General features: G+C 39.4%; 1 protein-coding gene across 6 annotated transcripts in view; it reads right to left on the reverse strand.

Moving 5' to 3' along the window:
* Positions 1 to 23792, reverse strand: part of LOC121951239 (band 4.1-like protein 3) — a 72370-nt gene that overhangs the window by 17073 nt on the left and 31505 nt on the right. For 4 of the 6 annotated variants that reach the window (XM_042497500.1, XM_042497499.1, XM_042497503.1 and 1 more), the window contains 11 exons: positions 21521 to 21661; positions 12120 to 12224; positions 11826 to 11868; positions 11636 to 11711; positions 10644 to 10862; positions 8841 to 8928; positions 7213 to 7257; positions 6527 to 6679; positions 5353 to 5450; positions 4416 to 4591; positions 3716 to 3921 (listed from right to left, as the gene is read on the reverse strand). In XM_042497500.1, coding sequence (XP_042353434.1) covers positions 3716 to 3921; positions 4416 to 4591; positions 5353 to 5450; positions 6527 to 6679; positions 7213 to 7257; positions 8841 to 8928; positions 10644 to 10862; positions 11636 to 11711; positions 11826 to 11868; positions 12120 to 12224; positions 21521 to 21661 — 1350 coding nt within the window. Of the gene's footprint in view, positions 1 to 1860; positions 2446 to 3715; positions 3922 to 4415; positions 4592 to 5352; positions 5451 to 6526; positions 6680 to 7212; positions 7258 to 8840; positions 8929 to 10643; positions 10863 to 11635; positions 11712 to 11825; positions 11869 to 12119; positions 12225 to 21520; positions 21662 to 23792 lie in introns of all 6 variants that reach the window. The other 2 variants (XM_042497504.1, XM_042497502.1) reach the window with 2 other exon arrangements.

Below are 23792 nucleotides of genomic sequence, written 5' to 3' on the forward strand. Positions count from 1 at the left end.
CCCTCCCCCCTCCTCTCCATGCATGTTGACACTGAGGGTGATCTGGATGCATTTTAACTGTCACAGTCTCTCTGCAACACAGCATGCATTACATTACATCTGTGATTCAAAAGCGTGTTGCTTGAGGATGGAAAAAAAAAAATCACATCTTGGCACTCGACAGTAATCTGCTTTTAGCCCTTTTCAGCAAGAAGTTCAATGTAAATCATTCATTTTAATTTGTGCTGCTTTGCTTGGCTCGTACGGCAATGCAGAGAGACTGAGTGCAGAGATAAATATGGAAGTGTTTCCATGCAGCTGGTGTTGATGTCGGAGCTCTCTGCACTCTGAAGCTATGAATGTGGGTGAAAACACTGAGATGGGTTAGGCACAAATCTGTTCCTAAATATGAGGTTTGGTGAAGGATCAGCAGAGGTGGGACTACGTCTTTGTTTTGTGAGTCACACGAAAGTCTCAAGTCTTTGCACTCAAGTCCCAAATAAGAGTCAAGTTAGAAGTGAATGGTGAATGGACATGCACTCGTATAGCGCTTTTACTAGTCATTCGACCACTCAAAGCACTTTCACAATCACCCATTCTCTCTCTCTCAAATTTTTTTTTTTGTTTTCTTTATGTTACGTGTTATGTACAGTATATGTTATGCACTGTAAATGTTACGTGTATGTACAGGACCCCTGGGAAAACACTGGCAACTATGATGCAGCTGGATCTAAAAAAACAAAAAAAACAAACAAACTCAACACAACTTTTGATTTGTGAACAAACCACTCTACCTCCTGAGCCACAGCTGCCACAAGTCAAGACATGCCCTGAACTTTTAGTTTCGCTAAAAGTTCAGGGCATGCTATTTAAAATTTGTATTTGTTGTAACAAGTTTGTCATTTTTGACTTGCATGCACTGAAATCAGTTTCTTTGTTGACCATAGTGTAGTTTTTGTATGTTAAAATTATTTCTGTATCATTTTTTTCAAACTGGCACTCAGTAAAATAACATTAGCTCTTCGTGGTTCTGGCTGCTGTCTGATTGGTTCAAACTAAGTGGATCTGGGGAATTAAGAGTCGACTTGCTGGGATGAATAGCATTAATGTTATTTGATTTGGGAAATTAATTGATTCTTGGCACACTTTTTAAAGAACATACTGTTTAATCTTTGCTAAGGGGGAAGGTATCAAATATTTTTGAGTCAAAAGGCCCAAGTCCAAGTTAAGTCAAGTCGTTGGTGTTAATGTCGAAACTAAGTCTTTTGTTTTGTTTTTTTACTTTGAGTCTTAAGTCATCAAATTTGTGACCTGAGTGTGACTCAAGTCCAAGTCATGTGACTCATGTCCACACCTCTGAGGATTAGTGACTAAATGAAAGCATGTGAGTACTTCAAATCCATCTAATTTCTAATGAACACAATTCGACAAATATTAAATTATTCTCACGATGAACTGTTTCACACGGCAGCATGAGAGTGATATTATTTCATGGTGGTTTGTTAGTGATGCTGCATAAAGCCTATGCCCAAATGTGTCAAGAAAAACTCAAATTTGTGAGTTAAAAAGTGCAATATTTGTGTCTAACCCTCTGGAGTAAATGCAAGCCGATCAAATATGAAATGGTGAGACTTGCAGGTTCATCTCTGTGTGATGCTGATGAGGATGTAGTCTACGGGATGAGAGTGGGACCGGGCAGAGATGAGGTTCTGAAAGTAGGAGAACTGACAGACACTGGGACAGACACAGTCTCCAGGTCGGCTCTGAACTGGTGAAACAGCAGAGCGAGATACAGGACAGGATCACGGGTTAACTCTTATAATGAACCGTCAATCTAAACCAGAGGCGGTGACTGGAACATACAGACGCACGCACACACACCTCCTCTTCCTCTGAACTGTCATGGTCATGGTAGCCCTGGGCTATGGAGGCGGTCAGGGAGGCTGCCTTGGGCTCCAGGTAGCAGAGGCACAGCGCCAAGGGGAAGGAGAGGGTGAGGGCGTACGGGACGGAAAAAGAGGTGGAGAGCAGGAAGAAGAAGATGAAGAGGAAGCAGGGAATGAGTGAGGGTGACTTAATGGGCAGGAAGTTCTGCGCACACAGAGGGAGGAAGCGCATCTCTGACAGATCGGGGAAGGTGATGTAGCCGTCCTCGTCCAGGAAGGAGGACAGGTCGGGCAGGTGCAGGGAGAAGGAGAAGAGCGTGCCGCCGCGGCTCTTGCCCTGCTCCAGCCGCTGCTTGCGAGCCGAGAGCAGCAGCACCTGCTCGTCCAGCAGGGCGGCTTTGCGGTCGGCGAGGGCTTGCCGGCGGCGGCACCCAGCGCTGCTCTTGGCTGGACTGACTGACGAGGCCCGTTTGCGCGCGTTCTCCCTGCGCCTCCGCCGCACTTTGGTTGATAAGACAGGAGATGAGGGGAGTGAGAGCTCAGAGCGGAGGGGGTCGGTTGTGTATACAGGAGGGGAGCACTGATGGAGGGAAATGTCAACGAAGAGATGACGTGTGTGTAAATGGAGAGGAGCGAAGGGGAAGGGGGGCATAACGCATGAGCACACACACACGAATATAGTGTGGGGTCAAAGGAAGGACAAGAAAAGAAAAGCTAATTAGTAAAGCGCACACAAGATGAGAAGAAGCACTCAGGCCTAGTCTGCTGCAGTGGGTTAAAAAGAAAGCAACTGGGAAACTCATCAGCATTTCAAGGGGACCTATTATGCTCACATCAGGTTCAGACTTATATTTTGGGTTTCTACTAGAACATGTCTGCATGCTTGTCTGCATGTCTGCATCACCTGTGTTCACCCTCTGTTTGAGACGCTCCATTTTAGCATCCTTCTATATAAGCCCCCCCACCGAAAAAACACTTAGTCTGCCCTGACTGGTCATCATCTCCAGGTCTTGCGCACATTTGTGCCATCACTGCAGCCGGGCAATGACAGGGTATAGCAGCCCTTTCTACTATGAAAATTCAGTCCCTCCAGGATTTCGTGGGCTGTTTCACAACGTTGCAAAGAATGTTTTGATGTTGCAACTGCAGGGCAAGTGATGATTGCAAAAATAGTTGTGATTGTGTCACAGACTCAGAGCTCTAACCACTATGAGCACTTTGTGTTTTGCACAGAACTAGAATTTATTTGTGATGGTGCAGAGCAGCAACAGCTGACTGCCAACCGTCAGTTGTTGCTGCTGTTCAGCGCAGCAAATGAAGAATGGTCTCCGCAAACTGCTCCTCTCCTTCTCTCTTTGTTCAGTTTACACAACCTAACACAGCACAACATGATCTCATCCCTACTTTCATATTTTGCTGCTTGGGCAGAAGCCCCGCAGAAGTGTTTAACATCTGGCGCCGAGCCGTTAACATCAAAACGGATCAACTATTTCAAAACAGAGTATTCAGAACGGTCTGTAGCCTGAGGTTTTGTTACATTTGCCTCATTACTTGAACCTTTTGTCACGTTTACAATTAACATCCGACACTGTAACATTATATAAATGACAGGAAAAAGTAAAAGCACAATAGGTCCCCTTTAAAAGTCCATTAAGAAAGATAACCAAACTAAAATCTCAAAAAAGGAGTTAAGACAGTTGCAGCAGCCTCTAAGGAACACCATCCGTTTTTTGACAATTTGGCAGCCTATTTGTACATATTTTTCTCTTTGAACCAAACACAATTCAGCTTAAGTGTCTTTATCCACATTAGAAGCAGCTCTGACTGCAGTGAACCTGAAAGCGGTTTACCTTTGTGTCGTGTCTGAGCGGTGTGCTGTCGGCAGGTGCTGGCGTCTCTACAGCATCCATCTGAGCGTCCTCCTGCTCCGCCTTCTCTTCCTCTGCCTTCTTCTCGGTCGTTACCGTGGTGATAATGTCTCCCTTGGCGATGACTTTGGCCGCCCCGTCAGTGGCGCTGTCCTTCATGAGAGTCTCATGGTTCTCTGTAATGGGTGCTGGAGGACAGGAAGACAAAGAGGGATGTGACGGGGGGAATCTGTGACGTTTTGTGGACACCTTTGGTCTGTTTTGAATTGCAGAAGAAAAATGAGAGCAGTGGAATAAAAGGCTTCATGTTATAATAGCCATTGTGGGTTTGTCATTGCACTGCAAAAGTGTGCCTTTATCTTTCCAGGCATATTTTTTTTTTCTTTTCACAGAAATGAAAGAGGAACAAAAAATAATTTGAGCTTTTAACAAAGGTTTCTGTCATAATTTCCTGTCACAAAAAGTAGCACCAGCTGAGAAACGTTTTTCCAACAAGTTCACAAAAGACACAATAAATTACCATATCTAAAATTAAAAATGAAAAATGTGTGCAGGTGACACAAAGGAGCTCCTAAAAATAACCTTAATCCAAATAAACCTGATAAATGAACACAGGTAACCCAATTTAAACTTTGTTGGCGCTTTAGTCGGCCATTAATCAAACCCCTCAACTGCTCCTCACCTCCGTCTAAGCTGCGGGACATGTTGTAGCGTTTGCTGGAGGAGCGTTGGAAGAACGGAGCGGGTCTGATGATCTGAGAGCTGGCCCTGCGGGTCTGAGCCTGCGTTCTACCGCTGTAGCGAAATTTGGAGCCGAGGCTCAGGAACTTCTTCGGGGGCGCCTCGGGGGATACGAGCCTGTCACAAGATAAAAACACTCTCATTAATCAAAGCAGAAATAACAACGAGATTTAAGTGATCTACTGGAAAACATTAAAACTCCCACTCATTTGAATCGTCTCCAGAGAGCCTTCAAGCTCGACTCGCTACTCCAAAAAACCCAAGAGACGTTTTTTTTTTGCACAAAAGCAACTTTGCATTTTTGTCCAAGTGGCATTAACTATTAACAGTCTGAACACTGTTTCTATTTCACTACAAAGAAATCATCTCAGGTGATTATTAGTACATTTATGTTTACAAGGAGGGCATTGATTAACTCTTTGAAACCTCAGCAAAACGGTTTGATTAATTTCAAAAACAAAGGAGCAAAGTTACAAGAAAAGGGCGTGAAATTTAGCACAATAAAGGAAAGGTTAAAAAATGGTGATAAAACAAATCAGATCTGCGGCATTTAGCCTGTGGCCTCGAGCCAACAACCGAATCACAGCCGTGATGATATACAGTACAACATCGCTCCCTCTCATGTGATATTGTTTCAGTAAGCACCTCCTATCTCTGCGCTGTGGTTAAACCCACACATCAAATACTCCTCGGGGATTCCTCCTGGTAGAGATCTTGTGGTGTGCGACCCCCCGTCACTGATCAGTCACGTGGTTTAAAAACCACAGCAGGACTCCTGATTACACGACAGTAAGTTGTTTAATCTGCTTTTTTAAATTATTAACCAACTCCAGCTCCCAAATCTGTTTCCAATCACAGTCAGAGATCCTGTTTCTCACCTGAAGAAGGTGTGGTGCTCCACACAGACCTTCCACAGCCTTTTGGCAGCACGATGATTTGGAAGCTTGAAACCAATTGTGCTTTCAAACTGCTCAAACTGCAAAAGGGACAAAACACACTGTGGTCAGATTCACTATAAGTAACTATGACCATGTTTATTTATATATTTTTAATCCCATTCTGTTATTGCATGTTTCTGGATGAGCAACTACACGATTATCTGCATCTGTGTCTGTCGAACCAACTAAAGGATCTGTATCCATACTCTGAACGCCAAGAGTTTCTTGTAACTTCATATAAATATCTAAGATTTTATTTCGATTAACATATGAACTTTTTAAAAGGTGTTAAGGTTCTCGCTGATGTATCATCATTTGTATCATGTCAGACTTTGTGAAATCAGCAAATGCTGCATTGTTGTCCAAAGAATCATCATAGTACCATATCAGGACAAAAGTTCAGAGCTTCACAAGTATTTTTCAACCAACAGCAGCACTTTAGAGGTGCAGTGCACCTGTAAAATGTTGCTGAAATAGATGCAAATTTGACAGGAGCACAACTGGTCCCATCATAAGAACAATCAAAGGTGGATCAGCAGATACTTCAAGTTTGATTATCCTTATCCTATAAAAAAAGATGTGCAATATACTGAGAAAAAAACTCAGACGTTCTGAGATTAATGTCACAAATTTTTGGGAAAAAAATTCATATATTCTCTGAGTTTATAAAGTCACAAATTTGTGGAAAAAAGACACATTTCTGAGAAAGAAAGTCCAATATTCTCTGAGTTTATAAATTTGCAAATTTATAGAAAAAAAACAAACAAAAACAACAAACTCTGCTATTCTCTGAGTTTACAAAGTTGCTGTTGCTGTTGTTTTGTTTGCTTTTTGGGGTCAAAGAACCACATCACTTCACTCTGGATTAACCTCATCACACAAACCCTGTCACTTGCTGTGTATTATGCCTTCAGTGGATGAACTCATCAAATAATACTTTGCAACTGGATTTAGCAATAAGGAAATACTCCTGATTTTAGCCCAGAATCACCAGATTCAGCATCTGGACTCTGATTTGGATAACCTGACTGTGTTACACCAAAATCTGTGATTTTTATTTACACCCCTATAAATAAATGTGATGGTTGTTTTCATTGCCAGTGTGCGTTCTCACCTCGCCCGGCCGGATTTTGATGTAGAAGTTGTTCCTCTTGTAGGAGATCTTGAGGATTTTGGGCCAAGCGAACCTGTTGATCCGCAACCTGTCTCTGTAGATGAGCAGGCCGCTTGAACAAACTCCCAACATGATCTCCACGCCCTCAGAGTCCTGGAAACAACACACACAGACAGTTCAGTCTGTGGTAACACAGGATCCAAGACGATGTCACAGAAGAAGCCACTGACCACGACACTGCTCTTCTTTTTTTGTGTTCTGCACAACGTAAACTTCTAATATCTCTACGGGATACACAGGAGGTCCAGGAGCCAGAGCACAGCAGGGTAAAGAAGACTTAAACAGAGCCAAGTCTGTGATAAAAACAGGGTCAAGCAGGCAGGTGGAGAGTGGAATCAGGCATATGGTGCTCTTATCTTCTCTATGCAGGCTGTGGTGACGCTCTACTGAGTGACAAAAGCAACAGTGAAGATTTGGGGAGTGGTGAATGTGGCACAAAATGGTGCTCTTCACTGCACAAAGCATGAGATGAGCAGGTGAAGCTAATGACGTTTCGAGAGGAAAGCGCAGGAACAGTCAGTCTTAGTGGGATGTTGAAACTTTGTATGTAACCATGCACAAGTAGAAACCACACACACACACACACACGCACACGTAGGTTAAGCACATGAGATGCAGCCTCTTACCTCTCCCTCAGCTGGAGCCAAGCATTCATAGAGATTCCCTACCAACTTTGCATTTAATGAGAGAGGAGAGAAGACAAAAGAGGGATGCTGGTCTGATATGTACATATTTCTCTTGTGTGTCAAAACGGACTCCAGCACCGAGCATTGATGTCTGCTCAGTTTGATCAAGGCCGCTTCCTCATCTCTGTCATCTCCCCCATTCTGATCTCAGTCTGTGAAGGCAATATCCTCCCCATCGCTCACATCTCCAGACCCATTTTGACTTTCAAAGCGCTTTTGATAACCGATTCATATCGAGATTCATGACTGTGATTTTCTTTTATGGACGACAGCGGTCCTGCAGTTGTAATCCTGCTGTCTCTTTGCTGCCCGTGCTCTAATAACGCGTTTGATCCCATCTGGCCGGCGGATTAGAAGCGGTAAGGAAATCATTCAAATCAAGCTGGGCTCCAGACCCCCTCACTCCTCTACCTCTCCACCCTTCAGCCCCCCTGCCCCACCTCCCCAAATCCACAGAGGCGGCGGTGACGTAATGTCAGTCAATCAGCGAAACAGCAGCGGCATGTTAAACTGAGGCGTTACTGTGGCAGCCGTGATGTTTTTAAGCAGCGGTGTTGTGGTGGCAAGCGTCACTGTTGACTGCGTGAGTGGAATGTGTTAGTCTCATTTTGCATAAAAAATACAGAACATTTATATTTAAAGCATCACTTGCATACTTCTCTATGCATCTTGGAAACACCCACCATTACTGGAGTCGTGAGTGACATTCTAGTACACCGAGTCGGTGCAATACAGGAATAGCTCAATATTTTGGAAACTTTGTCGTCTTCTCGGTGAAAGTAAGATTGGAAGAACGACACCACGCTCATGTCTCTTCCAGGGTGTCTACACGTATCAGAAACGTAAATTCAATGTTTTTTAAGACCTTTTCAAGGTAATTTTTTAAGCAAATTCAACACAGATTTTTTTGACAAATAATTTCTTCCTTAATCAAGTGTTACAGGAAACTATAAAGGTCAGTATGTGGACCTGTGCTGAGGTATTAATATGGTTATCACAAATATACATTTTGCCAAGTGGTTAGTGTAAGTAGAAAGGAAGAATACAGTATTAGTCTGCGTGTTAGGTTAAAATATTGTAAAATAAGAAATGTACACAGTGAAGCTTGACTCATTTTGACAAAAATACATTTAAATTATTTTTATAAATGAAATGTCTGTGGCAATTAAGACCTCACAAACTCTTCTCATCTAACTCCCAAATGTTGAACTCCACCTCTAAACAGAATACAAAAATGTATATTAAACATTTTGCTGCAGATTTCTTAATGCATTTTTGAGACATCAGGGACACTGCAGTTGATTTTTTTTAATATAAACTTAATATTCCCCTCCGCTTATTTATGAAAGAAATAACTATATCAGAGGAAAAATGTGTGATGTTTCAACTTGATATAAATAATTGATTGATGAGTAGATAACAGAAACTTTCTCCAGCCGTGTTGAGCTGTCTCCAAATCATCCAAATAATCTCCAAGTCACTCTCACTACATACTTAGTTTGACTTGGAAAAGACAATAAATTTGTAAATTCCACATGAGGAGTTAAAAGCTTGTAGTGACTTGTTACCTTAGCGTGATGGAGGTCCACGCCGTACATGGACAGCTTCTTGGCGTTTTCCAGGAAGTGCATCTCTGCTTCGGCGGGTGTCATCCCCCTGAGAGAGCAGATCAGACAAGGTCAAACAGGAACATTTTCGATTTGATGCTTTCTGACCAATGCGAATATTCAACACAGGAGAGGTCAAATCAGATCCTAAACGAGGATAATTAAGTTTTATTGCATAAAAGCTTTTGGAAAATGGTTGTTTTTATGGTTGCTTTTAACTGAGGACCATGAGTGCATCCATTTTTAGCAAAGACAGGTCTTTAGAGAGACCCTAACCGTTACACATCGCCTCGCTTCATCCAGCAGGCTACACAGGACTGCATCGAATTACACACCAAGCACTGTAATACAGGGAGAACGATGGGCTCAGGAAAAGGACATCCAGCTGCACACATTTATAGGAAAACGCAAATTCAATGTCTGGGGACATGCTGCCTTTCAGAGCAGATTATTATTCCAGGCTAAGGTTGGTGGATATGATGCAATGGTAGAAATGTGTCCACTGATAAAAGATTTGGCAATGCTGTTTCTACTGCAGGAGCTATTCGGGACAGACTGCAGAAAATCAGGGCTGGATTCTCGTGATCTTCTGAATCCAGCCGCCATGCAAGATTATGTAATTTGGGGTCGATACAGAAGGGAAGAGTGAAGGTGTAAATAATAGGGCTGTCAAACAATTAATTTTAAAGTTCTTTTTTTAGCTAATCGCGATTAATCATATTTTTTTATACAACATGTTTAAATTAAATTATTTCGCATGTCATATTTATAAGTCCATATTGATAATCATTAATAAAATAGCTGTACTAGTGAGAATGCTAAATGTTAATACCTAACAATTTATAGGAATATATTTATTTATAAAAATAAAATAAAATGAAAAATAAAATATAATACAATCATTATACAACATGGATACCATAACTTTTGAAATAAGTTGCAGACCGGCCAGAGGTGGACAACAAATTAAAAAAAATATAAATAGAAATGAAATGTTAAACAACAAAAGTTAAAAGCGCATAAAAAGCATCCAACAGGTTTATAAGAAATAATAATCATAATATGTGATAAAAACAATCTACAAAGGTAAAGCAGTTCAGAGTGTCTTGATTGGAAATCAAAAGAAAGCAAATAGAATTCTGATCTTGATTTTTTAGATTTATTTCTTTCAAATCCGTGCAACAGCAGTGTGCATGTGAAAAAAAAATGTCCTAAAAACTCAAGAGCTCTGTCAACTGAGTCCATTTTTTTGTTTTCCTGCCACAGAGCTTCACCGTACGGTGAGTGAGGGAGGGGACAGAGAGATGGGGTCGTGACCCCTGACACTCTTACTTCTTTTGCAGGTTTGTGCACCGAGTTTAGCAAAAGTTAAATCAAAAGTAAATGATATCTTTGGTTTGACACTTTTTTCTCGTGTTAATTTTTGATTTTGCTTACTTAGTCAAAGTTATTTCATTCAAAGTACGATATTTAAATTTGGAATCTGATTTCCTGGAGCTTTAAGTGTAGATCTAACGTTTTTTTAACATATTGTTTTTGGATAAATTCACAGGAATCCACCTTATTTTATTTTCTGCCTGTGTGCAGGATTTCTGGCACCCAAAACTTGTTACGTGGGAGGGAGAAATCTCTTTTTTTTCTGCATTCAAACCAACTGAGCCAACTGTGCATTCTTCTCAGGTCCATGACTGGATACAAAGCTGTTTTTGAAGAGTTCAAACTCAGTACAGAGGAGAGATTTCTGGAAATGACGCTGAGACTAACTTGTAGGTCTTGTGGAGTTCCATGACCTTCTCCTCCAGCTCTTTGGTTTGGTTGGGTGCAAAGCGCAGTTCGCTGATGTAGTCGCTGCCTAATTCCTCGGGGTCGTAGTCTCCCAGTTCAGACTGCACCGTGTAGGAGCCCAAAACCGTGTGGGTGGCGAAGGAGCAGGGCAGACGGCCTGAAACCACATCGTCTCTCAGCTGCAGACACAGGTAGTACCTGAGGGAAAAATAAAAAACACATGAAATGCTATCTCTGGATTTTTACTTGTAAGTATTTTTAAAAATATGTTTAAAAATGTGTACATGTAGATATGTGTCTCATCAACTAAAGCGCACACTGTGCACTAAACAAAACAAGAAAATAACAGCAACGAAAGAGAGAAAAACAAACAAACAAACTTCTCAGACACAAAAAACACTTTTGCACAAATCTCAAATGCATTTCAAAATTAAGGGTGTTTTGTTATTTTCCTAATTTGAGCTCATATAATAACCATGTTGCATGGTTTATATTACTAAATCCTTACTCCTCCTCCTTGCCATCTGCTAGATCCAAACATTTCACAAACACAAACACTTTTCAAACATATCCTGCATCACTCTCTCCAAAGCAAAGGTTATCAGAATCTGCCTCATCCAGCATGCAACACTTGGCCTGCTAGTTTTTTTCCCCAAACATTGCAATCGACCTTTTGGCGTGTAAAGGACACATTTCTATCATTACCCATTCACTCTTGGAGTATTTGCGGTCTTTTGGATAAAGATCTGAAATAAAAAAAAAACCTTTGCAAGCATTTTTAATAGAATTTACCTTCATTATATTTTATTTTTCCTTATTAAACTACATCTTGAGCTGTCCAAATCAATAAAAATTGAACTCAAAGCCCAATTTATAAGAAGGACTGATGGACAGCGATACATTTTTAAACATTAAAGAAGCAAACGTCCGCCAGCGATCACATTATCGTGCTAAATGAGCGGCTTACTCACCTTGTGATATCCTCGGTGAGCTGGGAGGGGTCCGGAGGGTAAAACTTGACGTTGAAAGCAAAGTTCCAGGGGCCGGCTGAGACGAAGGGAGAACATTTAATTACCAAAGCAGCATTTTACAATTGCCTACACCTCATTTAGCCGTCCGGGACAAAATACTTGAGTGGTTTTATTAGATTACAGGACTTACTCCTGATTTGCTTCTTTAGCTCCTTGGAAGGGTCTATCCAATTCTGCAACAGAAAACAACAAAAAGCTTTCACCATCACCGATTTAAGAGCAAATTACTCAAAAACCAAAGTTTCTTTTGAATATCTTCCAAACCCATTTTTATAGATTAACTTTTAAAAAAAAGTTTTTGTGTTATTCAATGTCATTTAGCATATTTAACTCTTCCATAATCTTACTTTGAATATATGGTCCCTATTGTCAGTTAACAACTCCATTAAAAGTGATCATTAGCGCATTATAGATGTTCCTTTACCTTCTGATTCTCTACATCTCTGAACGTGATGCCGAAGTAGTCCCTCTCCAAAAGGTTGAGATGATCACATACTTTATCGAAGAGCATTTGGCCCTTTGCTCGTTTCTGTGAGAAAAACACAAAACAAAAAAACATAATAAATACAGTATACGTTATACAACTTTCACAATCGAGAGTATCACTAAAAAAAAGATTATATCACGAAAACCCAACAAGGATATCAGTTTGCACATAAGACTTCCAGATACGTATACTGCACGTACGATCATAAATGTGCACACAAAATATTAGGCTGGTCGGTCCATTACTTTGCAAGATTAGCTGCAGACAGACAGATACACAGAATCCTCTCAGCAACATGAAATTTAAATTTTCATTTATAAAAACAGCATGATGATGTAGCACATCATGGTTTGTTTACTATATTGCAGGTATTTATTGTATATTATATATGTAGTGTGCAATGCATGTATGTTTGCAATATACAATACATGCATTGTTTATTATATATACTCATACTAAAAGACAACCGATTAATATGATTCAGATAAATATGTAAGTAATAACTTTGTATTTCTGATTGTTATAAATATGTAAATAATGAATTTATATCTTGGATAAGGATTTATATCAGTATGACTTTATATTTTTTGTAAGATAAAAGGAAATATCATATTTTGACAATTTAAATCAATGATTTATGCAAAAAGGGCGGGATTAAATAGGTTTTTTACTTTTACATTTTATGTTTTTCATTATAAATGTTACTTTTCTCTGTCTGTCCACTTATTTGTATGATCAGTTCTTTTTTTCTTTTATTAAATGTTCGAAATAAATTTCCAAATCAAACCAAACCACACACTGCTACATCACAGAGCCTTTCCCTGCAAGGGTTAACCCTCAAAGGTACTGCGGCCACATTTGACCAACTCGGCCACTCTGGGTTCGATTCCTTCTATAAAAAGCACGACAGTATAAATACAGTTTCAGCCTCCTGAGCTCAAGGTGAACATCAGCATTGTGAACGCTGAAAACCAATCGATCGCACGACTCTAGCTGAGTGCCGGATGTCATCGGCTGGAGCTCCGTCATCTCCCCCACTGGAGGCAGATTCATTTGGCCGGCTCTCATGAGATATTTAAAGGTCTGAGTTGCCACAACAAAGATGCCTCCTTCCTGTGCAGAGCCAAAGCCGGCCTCTCACGCCTGGATTTATTGAAAACCACTGCGAAAGCTTATTCCAGCAGCACACCTATGCATCCGTCACTTTGGCAAGTAGCTCGTGAGAGAGAGGAGTCCAAATGGAAATAAACACATGTCTGGCCTGCAAGTGTGTAATAGAAGTATTAGCAACTTACACCAGCATCCACCCACACATTTCATCACCTGAAGCACAGACTCTTTTTTTTGTGATGAGAACTCTGTGCGTGATTTCTAACAGAGCCATAAAGCCCCTGGTGGCAGAGAGTTAATCCAACCAGAACATCTCAGAAGGAATTAGCAGAGTCGTGTCAGACTATTGCTGCCTCGCTGTGAGTGGCTTCTCGATGCAACACTTGGCTTCACTGAGAGAACCGCACACCCAACACGCACTCAACAAAAGGCTGCAAACCTCTGCTCAGTCACAGCTGACAGATGGGCTCTCGCTAACAGCAGATATGGAGACACGGAGTGCAGCAGAAGCAGATCTGGCTGACCTAACTGATCTGGCTTGTGTTTCGTCTTCACTTGGGTTGCTTAAGAGAACGAGATCAGAAGGAAATTGGAGGGAAATGTGATCTCACATTAAAAAAAGACACATCAATCTTCATGAAGATTAAATTTAGGGAGCAACAGTGCCTGCAGTGAGTTTGGATGATTATAAAAAGGCAGTGTTTCCCACAGATTTACAATCTATTTCCTTTTCTCAGTCAGTTCAGTTAGATCCTCATTTCAAACACACCAAATAAAAATGGAAATAAAATATGAGCATGAAAAACAACACCAGAAGGCCCATCGGATATATTCAGTACAATAAAGTTAGTATTTCATGTCTGAAAAGGAATAGGAAGAGTGAATACTTCTGCCCCTTTTATTCAAATTCTGCTGTTTTTAATTTTAAACACGAATATTCTCTCTTCATGCTTCGGCCCGCCACATATAAATGAATGTACAGCCAACAAAAACAACAACACAAGACAAGAAAGTTTCAAGAAAATTACCTGAAAATAAGCACAAAAAAGTTAAAGAAAAAATAACAAGAAAATTACCTGAAAAAAGTGGAGAAAATTCAAAGCATAAAAGTTTTTTCTGTAACATTTTTTTAAAAAAATATTATCCCCCCTTTAAAAAAAAAAAAAAAAGGCATTTCATTTGTCAGCTTTTAGTTATTTCTTACAATTTGTGGGAAATTTCTTTCCAAGTTGGTCATTGCATTTTTCCCCATGTTTTTGAAAGAAATCAAACCAACTTGCTCAGGTTCTAAAGAGTTAAATAGCTTGCGAGAATACAGCAGTGTTGTCGAACCAGGTTTAAAAGGTTTAATAGCAAAATTAATGGAAACTGGCATCCCTAGATTTGACTAACTAAAGGTCTTCCTTAGAAAAAGTCAGTTTACATTTATTCCTTTTTAAATTTCCCTTTAACAAGGATATCGAGACACATAAATGCGTTCAGGTGGTTCTGATGTTACTGGTTATGTTGCTATTCATGTCCCTCATTTCCGTTTTGTGGTTGAAACGTTGCTAATAAAATTAAAGGGAGCTGTGATTGCAGGGTGCAGACGCTCTTTGGACTTCAACATAATAGAATAATAATTACAGAACGGAAGAAGTGAGTAAATGCAGGCCTGCAAAGGACACTTGAGAAAGCCTTTATGGTATCAGAATAGCAGTCTCGTCATGACCAAATCAGGCTCCTTTTATACGGAGCAATAATAAAAATCAGGCTGTGCTAGTTTTATGCAGTGGGCATGAGTCACACCTGGATGGCGCTGGTCGTTGGACAATACTCGCAATCACAGTAACAGTGTCTACACACAGAAGGGTCACCCAACTCCCCCAACTGGAAAGTTTTCTTTAAAATAAGATTTTTTACAATAAAAGGCAACAAAAAGGAGGCTTATAAGCTGTCTGCCTGACAGATGAGCTTTCATAGTAACCAATAAGGCACATTAATGACCAGATGTGCAGGAAAATCAGCTGTATGAGAGTGTCCTAACAGCTGAGGGTGAAACGCAGCAGGCGTAAGCTGGGTCAGTTTACGGTGTTTGACAGTGATATTATTGAGGTCAGAGGATTCTCGGATAATTGCCAGGGAGTCCTCTTCCTCCTCCCGGTCCTGTTTGAAACAGCTCCAGAATGTCAAGACTTGACATTTTTATCCCCCTGACCTTGTAGTTTTCCAGCTCAACTCAATTTCAATTTCCTGCGGGAAAAATGTCTGCGCTAATCGTTTCCTATCATTTTCTGTGACACAGAACTGCTGAACCTCCCCTGCTTCGCTTCAGAGGGTGTTATGTCTCAGTGGAGGGAGATAAAAATCCCACATCCAACTGTGCAGTTATAAAAACCCCTCCAGTTTAGATGCACGTCTTTATCCCACCTCTAGAGTTCATTACAATAGATGCTAAATATTGCCTTTTAATTACAGTTGCAACAACTGGTGGACTCAATTTATCAGTCCATAGACAGCAAATTAACCTGCATGTATTTAACGCTATGAAACGACGAGCAACTTAGGAAGAAATGACCCAGACATTTGCAAGAAACAAGTAAAAAGGACAAGAAAATGGTGTGAAAATTAGTAACAAAAAATTTAAAAAAAAGAAACAAACAAAAAATTGGAGAGAGAAAGGAGAAACATAAAAAATAAGGAAATGACCAAATGAAAAATATTTTCCCAAGCTTTTTTTTAAATGCAAATTTTCTTAATCTATTCATTTCGTGCAATTTGCAGAACATTTCTTGCCAAGTAGCTCAAGAAAATAGGAAAAAGAAAAAGACCTGAAATTTAATTTTAAAAGGGGAGAGAGATCGATAAAGAGTAAGAAAGAGAGAAATTATTTTTAATAATTTTAGAAAATAATGACAAAAATAATGGGAAAACATATCCATAAACTATATTCAAAATAAGAATTATTATTAACTATTTGATCTCTATATCAATTAGTCTGGTTTGGGTTTTCTTTTGATTAACATTTTTCTTTCTTTTTTTGCCAAAGTTCAGGCAATTTTCTTGTAACTTGTAACTTCTGCTTGTTTTTAAAGGAAATCAAACCAAATTTTCTCACGTTTGAAAGGGTTAAGGATGAACTGATTCGATTTTGGTGATCAAAGGTCAAGGTCGCCATGGTCACGTCCACCGCATATTTCGTGAATCCAGTATCTTAACAACGCTTTGAGGGAATTTTCTCAGATTTGGCGCCAACGTCCACTTAGACTCAAAAAATTTGGTGGTCAAAGGTGGAGGGCAGTTACAAAACATGTTTTTGGCTATAACTCAAGAATTGATATGCAATTCTGACAAAATTTCACGCAGATATCTAAGAGGATACAAAGGTCAACTTCTCTGTGACACCATAATGTGCTGCAAAAACTCTTCTCTAGCCATTACTCAATGTCTAAGACAGTTTTACATTGTTTTACATTTAGGAGTTGATTCTTCAATTATCTAAGTGAGTGCACTTTAAATCATTCTGAACTGAAAATCAATAATCGGCTTTTTGAGTGCCTCCTGTTATCTCAGGAAGCATACAATCCTCGGAAAAAAAAATGTTGTTTATCTTTCCTGCAGACATGGAGCGTGAACTCCATAAATTTAAATTACACACACTGCAGTTGAGCTTTAACTGAATCCACAACAATCTTACTAATTATCATTTCATCTATTGAGACTCGATCCATCTCAAGGGGTTTATCCTTATATCTTACATTTTATTAATCTGACTAATCTCTGTGGAACTCTTACAAAAACATACTGAGGAAATGTAAACATCACCATCGACAGTGTGTGTTTGCGTCTAATAGTGAGTGCAGAGCATTGAATCACTGCGTCCCATCTGTTTACTGTCCAGTAATCTCCCAGTCTCCCAGTTCAGTCCGAGCTGCTGGATTAGAGTGCATTAGAGGGGATGTGAGCCGGGGGAACAAGTAGAGGAAAAAAAGGCTGAACCTGAAATCTGAGATGTCCAAATGTGTTTTTCTACCAAAATACACCTGCAGCTAGACACGGAGCTACCAATCTCTTCATATATATCTTATATCTTTTTAAAAAATGTTATCATTTATCTATAAAGCTGTTGCCGACTGCTTATCATCTTTCTAATGCCAACACAAATAAATTAACGTGTGGGGAAAACTCTGAAAGCTTGCATCATCAAGTCATTGACGAAAAAAAACATTTTCATTATCAATTTATCTGCAGGCCATTCTCTCAAATAACCGATTTGGTGAAAGAAAAAATGTTCTTTTTATCAGATGTCTTATTTTGTCTAACAGCCCAAAAACCAAAGACAATCAGTTTACAGTTGTATAAAAACTGAGAAAACCAACAAATCTTCACACTAGAGACGCTGCAAACATTATTTTGTTTTTAGATGTTTGTTTGTTTAAATTTCGAATGATTAAATTGAATTGGACGTTTGTGCCAAATTTGAAGAAATTCCCTTAAGGTGATCTTGAGATGTTGTGATCACAAGAATGGGACAGACGGACAGAAAGACGTATGGACAACCAGAAATGTCCTCCGCAAGTCCCCCAACTTTATGGAAGTATAGCACTAAATAAATGTCTGTCAGTTAATTTGGCGAGTAAGCAGGATCAATCAATTCAGTTTTTCTTTTCTGTTATGTCAGATAAAGATAGTGCCATGACATTTTTATTATTTTGTTTGAATTTTCATGTGCAGCTATTTCCTGCATCTAGCATGAATGCACCTCCCGGAGCAAATGCATCTAAATTAACGGCACTCCGGAAAGCCTCTCTGTGTCCTTTTCAAGGGCAAGAAGTCCAGACTGACCCTCATTTCCAGATCCGTGTCCTTAAGGACCGTCCTCGGCCACAGTGGGAAATCACGTAATCGTGCCAACACTCAGAGTCAATGACACTGATTCCCTCCAACAAATGCTCCCATTTCACGGTCTGAACCCCTCACATCACCACCACCACAAAAACACTCAGCTAATCCCTCTATCCAAACCCCTGGTGAGGAGGAATCTGCTCAAAGGAGATTTGAGGAAGAGGAGGAGGGTCTGGTACTCCCCGTTCAGCCCGCACGCATTTGGGGAATGTACAAAGTTGAAAAGCCTGATAACTTTTTTAGAAAAAACTCAACTTTTTGTTGTTAAGAAGGAAATATGTACGAGTGAAATGTCAGATAAGTTCACTATTCATATTTGTTCCTGAATTCATAATGTGCTCAGAGAAAGAATGACTGTTTGAAGGCAGAAAGAAGCTATTGTGTCGTGAAGCCGAGACACATTTACAACAAAAATACATTTTCCTTCACGGGTTCTGCTTTCGTGAGTGGGGTTAATTCCGAACACTGGAGACTTAAAAAACTATAGATGATGACAGGAGTTTCACTCAAGGCTACACAGTGCTGCCTGGAGGTAAAACTAGCTTTGCAAAACAATTGATTGATTTATTTCAGAAGGACAAGGGGCCGAAAAAAGACGATAAAGATGTTGGTATTTACTCAGGAATAAATCAGCACTGTGGAATTATTCTGAAAGATTTGGGAGAAAATTTGGGTCCAAAGACAGACTTAAAATAAATAATAAATCTAAAAAAAGGAAAAAAAAAAAGAAAAAACAACTACAACCCCTCAAAACTTGATGATCCTTCTTGAATGAAATACAAAATCTACATGTACTGTATAAACAAAAGCGCACACATATTCAAGCATATTCAAATCCATTTATGGACACGTTATTTAACCTATAAGAAGAAAAAAAATTAAGTTGAAAGATACACACTCAACTTAAGTATATTCCTGAAATATAAAATCAGGCCTTATTGGTTTACACATGGTGAAGCCATTTTAACTAATTTTCATAGAAAATATCAATTTGGGTTCTTTGTTAAAATGTAATTCTCTCCATTGTGTTTACATTGTAAACTTAATAAATCCACTCATTTATAGTTGGTGTGTCGAAGCCTTTTTTCGACATCCTCTCGTGCTGTTTTTTGTGTGTTAGTGGAGTCAATTTAAAGTAAACTTTATTGTACTTAGCCCGACACAATTATTTACAATTATCTGTGTTTTAAAAGAAATCTTTTATGGCCAAAAGCAACAAAAAAAAGGGTTTCAGCTTCAACTGCGACAGATTGTGTTAAATGGGCATATGATATCACATATCAATCGCAAACCCCCGAATTCAATTTAATCTAAATTGTATTGTGGCAGACTTTGTGATATTGGTAAATATCGTATTATTGTCCGAATACTCAATACAATTGTTGTATCATGCTGTAACTACTGACTCCCCCACCTAATAAAAACACAAGTGTGATCAAAATCAACCAAAACCTTATGAAAAGGTTTGATGAAATGGGACAGCTTTATTCTCGCTGCCTCTCTAATGATATAACTATCTTAGTCAATTAAATTTAAAACATTTCCGTTTTGATATCACAAAAACTGGCCAGCACAGAGAATAATGAATCCAGCACCTCAATCTCCTCTCTCATTCCAGCCCATTATGATTAACAACCAACTCATGCTCCATTTCTTCTCCTCACAAAACATCCAATTTCCATATTTAATTTTTCCACATTACGATAAAAGCCACGCTGCTGGGGTTTCAGCGTTGCGAGCTTCACATTTACAACACAAAGACACGTGTTTTCCCACTGATTGTTGGCTCTCCCTTCCTCGTAGGGTTTATTTCTGGATAGCAGATGAGCTTTGAAGTTAGAACTACACATTTAAGAACGTTATATGAATTATTTTTTTTCCTCTAAGGCTGCATTGAAAAGCTTTGGAGGGTAAATGAATCCTACAAAGCAATTCGACACAATGCAAATGTGCAGTGAAATCCATTAAATCCCTACTTCTAAGAAGGGCTGTCAGAATAGCACAGTTTTATTCTATTTTAATACAACAGGCTAAGTATAAGACTGATATGCAGAGGAATCAAGGGTGCAGCAGAAGGCGAATGGTGTTAGCTATTCAGCTTCTTATGACAACGTCTTTGTGGGACACTCTTTTGTTTTTACATATTAATGCAGCAGTCAGAGTTGCTGTTGTCTGGCAACCAGAATTTTAATGCTTTGAAATCCACGTTGAAATGGTGCCACATGTTTGTTTTCCCGAATGAATACAACTTTTCCATGAACCCTGTTCCACCTTTTAGCAAAGAACAGTACTTATGGGTTTACTTTGCAAACACAGGACACGGTAAATAAATAAATACGCCTCCAGACTTCAGATTAACCAAGCCAAACTGTCACGGAAGTTATAAAAGCGAAAACCGAATGGAGTTGCAAACTTAAGCCCTTATTACACATGCATTGCAACACTGAACTTATGTAGACATTACCCAGAGAAGCTGTATGAGAGAAAGCAAAAATGTGAATCAGTTAGACCGAACATTCGACCACAAAATTCTAATCTGTTCATTCTTGAGTCCAAGTAAACGTTTGTGCCACATTTGAGGAAGTTCCCTTAAGGCATTCTTGAGATGTCGCTTTCACAAAAATTGGACGGACACTAGGTCAGCGACCTTGAACTCTGACTCCAAAAATTTAATCAGTTCATTGTTAAGTTCAAGTAAACGTTTATGCCAAATTTGGATAAATTTACTAAAGGTGTTCTTAAGATATCACATCCACAAGAATGAGACAGATGCAAGCTCACACTGACTTTGACCATCAAAATTTTATCAGTTTATCAGCAAGTGACTGTTTGTGCCAAATTTGAAGAAATTCCTTCAAGGTGTTTCTGAAATATCACATTCACAAGAATGAAACAGAAGCAGGGTCATACTGACCTTGACCTTTAACCACCAAAATCTAATCAGCCTATTGTTGAGTCCATGTGGACGTTTGTGCCAAATTTGAAGAAATTCCCTCAAGGCATATGATATCGTGTTCATTAAAATGGGACAGATGGATGTACGGACAAACAACCTGTAAACACAATGCCTCTGGCATCAGCTGCAGCTGGTGTGGAGGCATAATAATTAATAAGGAAAAAAAAAACATAATACTTTTCAGGCTTGGTCTAATTATAGTAATTACACACTATATCATTAGTGTTGCTGTACTGCTGCAAGGCAATTCAAAAGGCCAAGTGATACAACAGCAGCAGCTTAACTTCAAACAGCTCTCTGAAGTGAAAAGCACTTTTATATGAGTTTAATCTTCTGCCTTTTCCCCTCTTTAAGCACCTATTATCCTCTAACAAAAAGTTTCTCTTACCTCCACATTGAGTGTGAAGTCGGAGCCGTCCAGCAGGGTGACTTTGCACTGCATGATCTTCACCTTCTTCACTCCTCTCAAAGGAGACCTGGACAGACGACTGGTGGATGACCTGTGGGAAACCTGGTCGTCCTCCTGCTCCTGAGAGAAGAAAAACAAGCGTCATTTAACGGTAATTATTTAGTTAATCTATATGTTTACCCACATGTTTCTTACACTGGACTTTTCTTTGCTTGTTATTTTAAAGCCGTGAGACGTAGGGCTGACTAACAACTATTTTTATTCACTCTAACTCTGTCAATTAATTTCTTGTGAAACTGATTAGATGTTTGGTCTATAAAATGTTAGAAAATCAGTGTTTCCCAAAGCCCAAAGTGACATCCTCTAATGTCTGGTTTCGCACACAACCCAAAAATATTCCACTTTTTTTAATAGAGAAGAAAAGACACAAGAAAATATTCACATTTAGAAGCTGGAATAAGAGAATTTTGTTTTTCCTTAAAATTTTTTTTTTAATTAAACCAATTAATCGATTCTCAAATTAGAGACCAGTTCAATAGTGGACAGCTGATCCATTAATCGCTGCAGCTCTAGTGAGACCTAAGTTATTTCATTGTAGGAATATCTGATTTTAGGATGAAAGTGTTCACAGACCAGAAATGACCTCCTGCTCACCGTTTTCTTACCTAAGTGTCTCTAACTGCCCCATATGTCAGTTAGTTAATGTAGCCGTCTCTGATTCGGTTCTATCACACCTCCAAAACCTAAATACAGAGACTGGATAGGACCCTTGGTGAATGTAATCGGGTCCCACTGAGAAGAGCTAGAGGTGTACTGCCATTTTGTCTTAAACAGAGAAAATCCAATTTTCCACTTGGCTGAAAACAAAGCCCTTCCTGACTGACTTTATACTTAAGATGCCTTTCGCTTTGAGACATTTTTCATTCTTATGCACACACCAAAGTGGATTTACTGCCCCTTTTCATTTTTTATATTGAAAATTCCTTATCTTGTTCTTCAGGCTATATCCATCACACTGTCCCTGTCTAATGTAACTGAAGCAGACTGGTTCTCCCTGTGGACTCGTTTGGATGTTACGCTTAACCACACAAGAAAACTACAGTCACCTTAAGAGAGCATGAGGATTAAAGTGACGGCATGATTTTGGTCCGACTTAGTAAAAACGGTCAAAAAAAATAACAGAGGGTGTATTTCAAACATTTAAAATGATTAAAAAAAGAAGAATGACAGTAGTAAAAGTGTAAACTGAGGCCACTTCGTTCACGCATACACCCTGCTGGACCAGCGAAACGTCTCGGGGTGAGCATGTGTCTCACAGGAAACACTGACAGTGTGTCAGAGTGCTGTGACTTCTCTCAGCCTTGTTTCTGCCAGTTCACACCGCTCCGACAACAGCAGAGCATCATCCATCATCCTCAGCGTGACACCATGAGGGCTGTTTAATGCAGATGCAGTAGTAGTGATGCTGGTGTAGATTCACTTAATAGGAAACACCTAAAGTGATGCAAGGAGGGAAATTGTGCATTTAAAAAAATCTTTTTAGTTAGTGGCACGGCGCAAAGGAGGGAAATGTCAGTCGGTCCAGCATTTTGATGCTGAATTATCTCAACAAATACTGCAGGGATTGCTGTGAAATTCTGCACATATCTTTCCAGTGGATGCATTTTTATAACTTTAATTCTCTGACCTGCCATCTAACACCTTCATCAACACTTCTATTTACTACTACTTTGTTTTTTGTGCTGAGAGTTAATGCACTAAACTAATGCTGAGCATGGCGAACAATATATATACGCTAAACATCACAGCACAGTCACTGTCAGCGGTGTAGTGGTAGTAGATGGGTGGGTTACTCAGGAGGAAGTGCATACACTCTCCTATATTATCTAATGGCTTTTGGCAGATAGGTGGGTATACTGATAACAGTCAGAAAAGAGGTAAATATAGTCTGCATAACTTTGTAAACCCTCCACTGCACCTCTTGTCATTGTGAGCATGTTAGCATTAACCAAAAAGCATCACCAGTTGTTTAATTTTAGGCCGCTGTTTGGCTGGGGAATATGACCTCAAATCAATATCATGATTACATGAAGTTTTTACCTCAATTAACCAATTTTTTAAAAATATCATTGCCCTCATAGTTCACTGGCCATGTTTTTTATTGTACATTTGCTCAACTATTAAAGTTGGAATATGTTTTTTAATGGAAAACATATCACCGCTTTAATAGTGGAGCCACAGGTGAGTGTCC

This window comes from Plectropomus leopardus, chromosome 12 (genome assembly GCF_008729295.1).
Source record: "Plectropomus leopardus isolate mb chromosome 12, YSFRI_Pleo_2.0, whole genome shotgun sequence".
In the NCBI taxonomy this organism is placed as follows: domain Eukaryota; kingdom Metazoa; phylum Chordata; class Actinopteri; order Perciformes; family Serranidae; genus Plectropomus; species Plectropomus leopardus.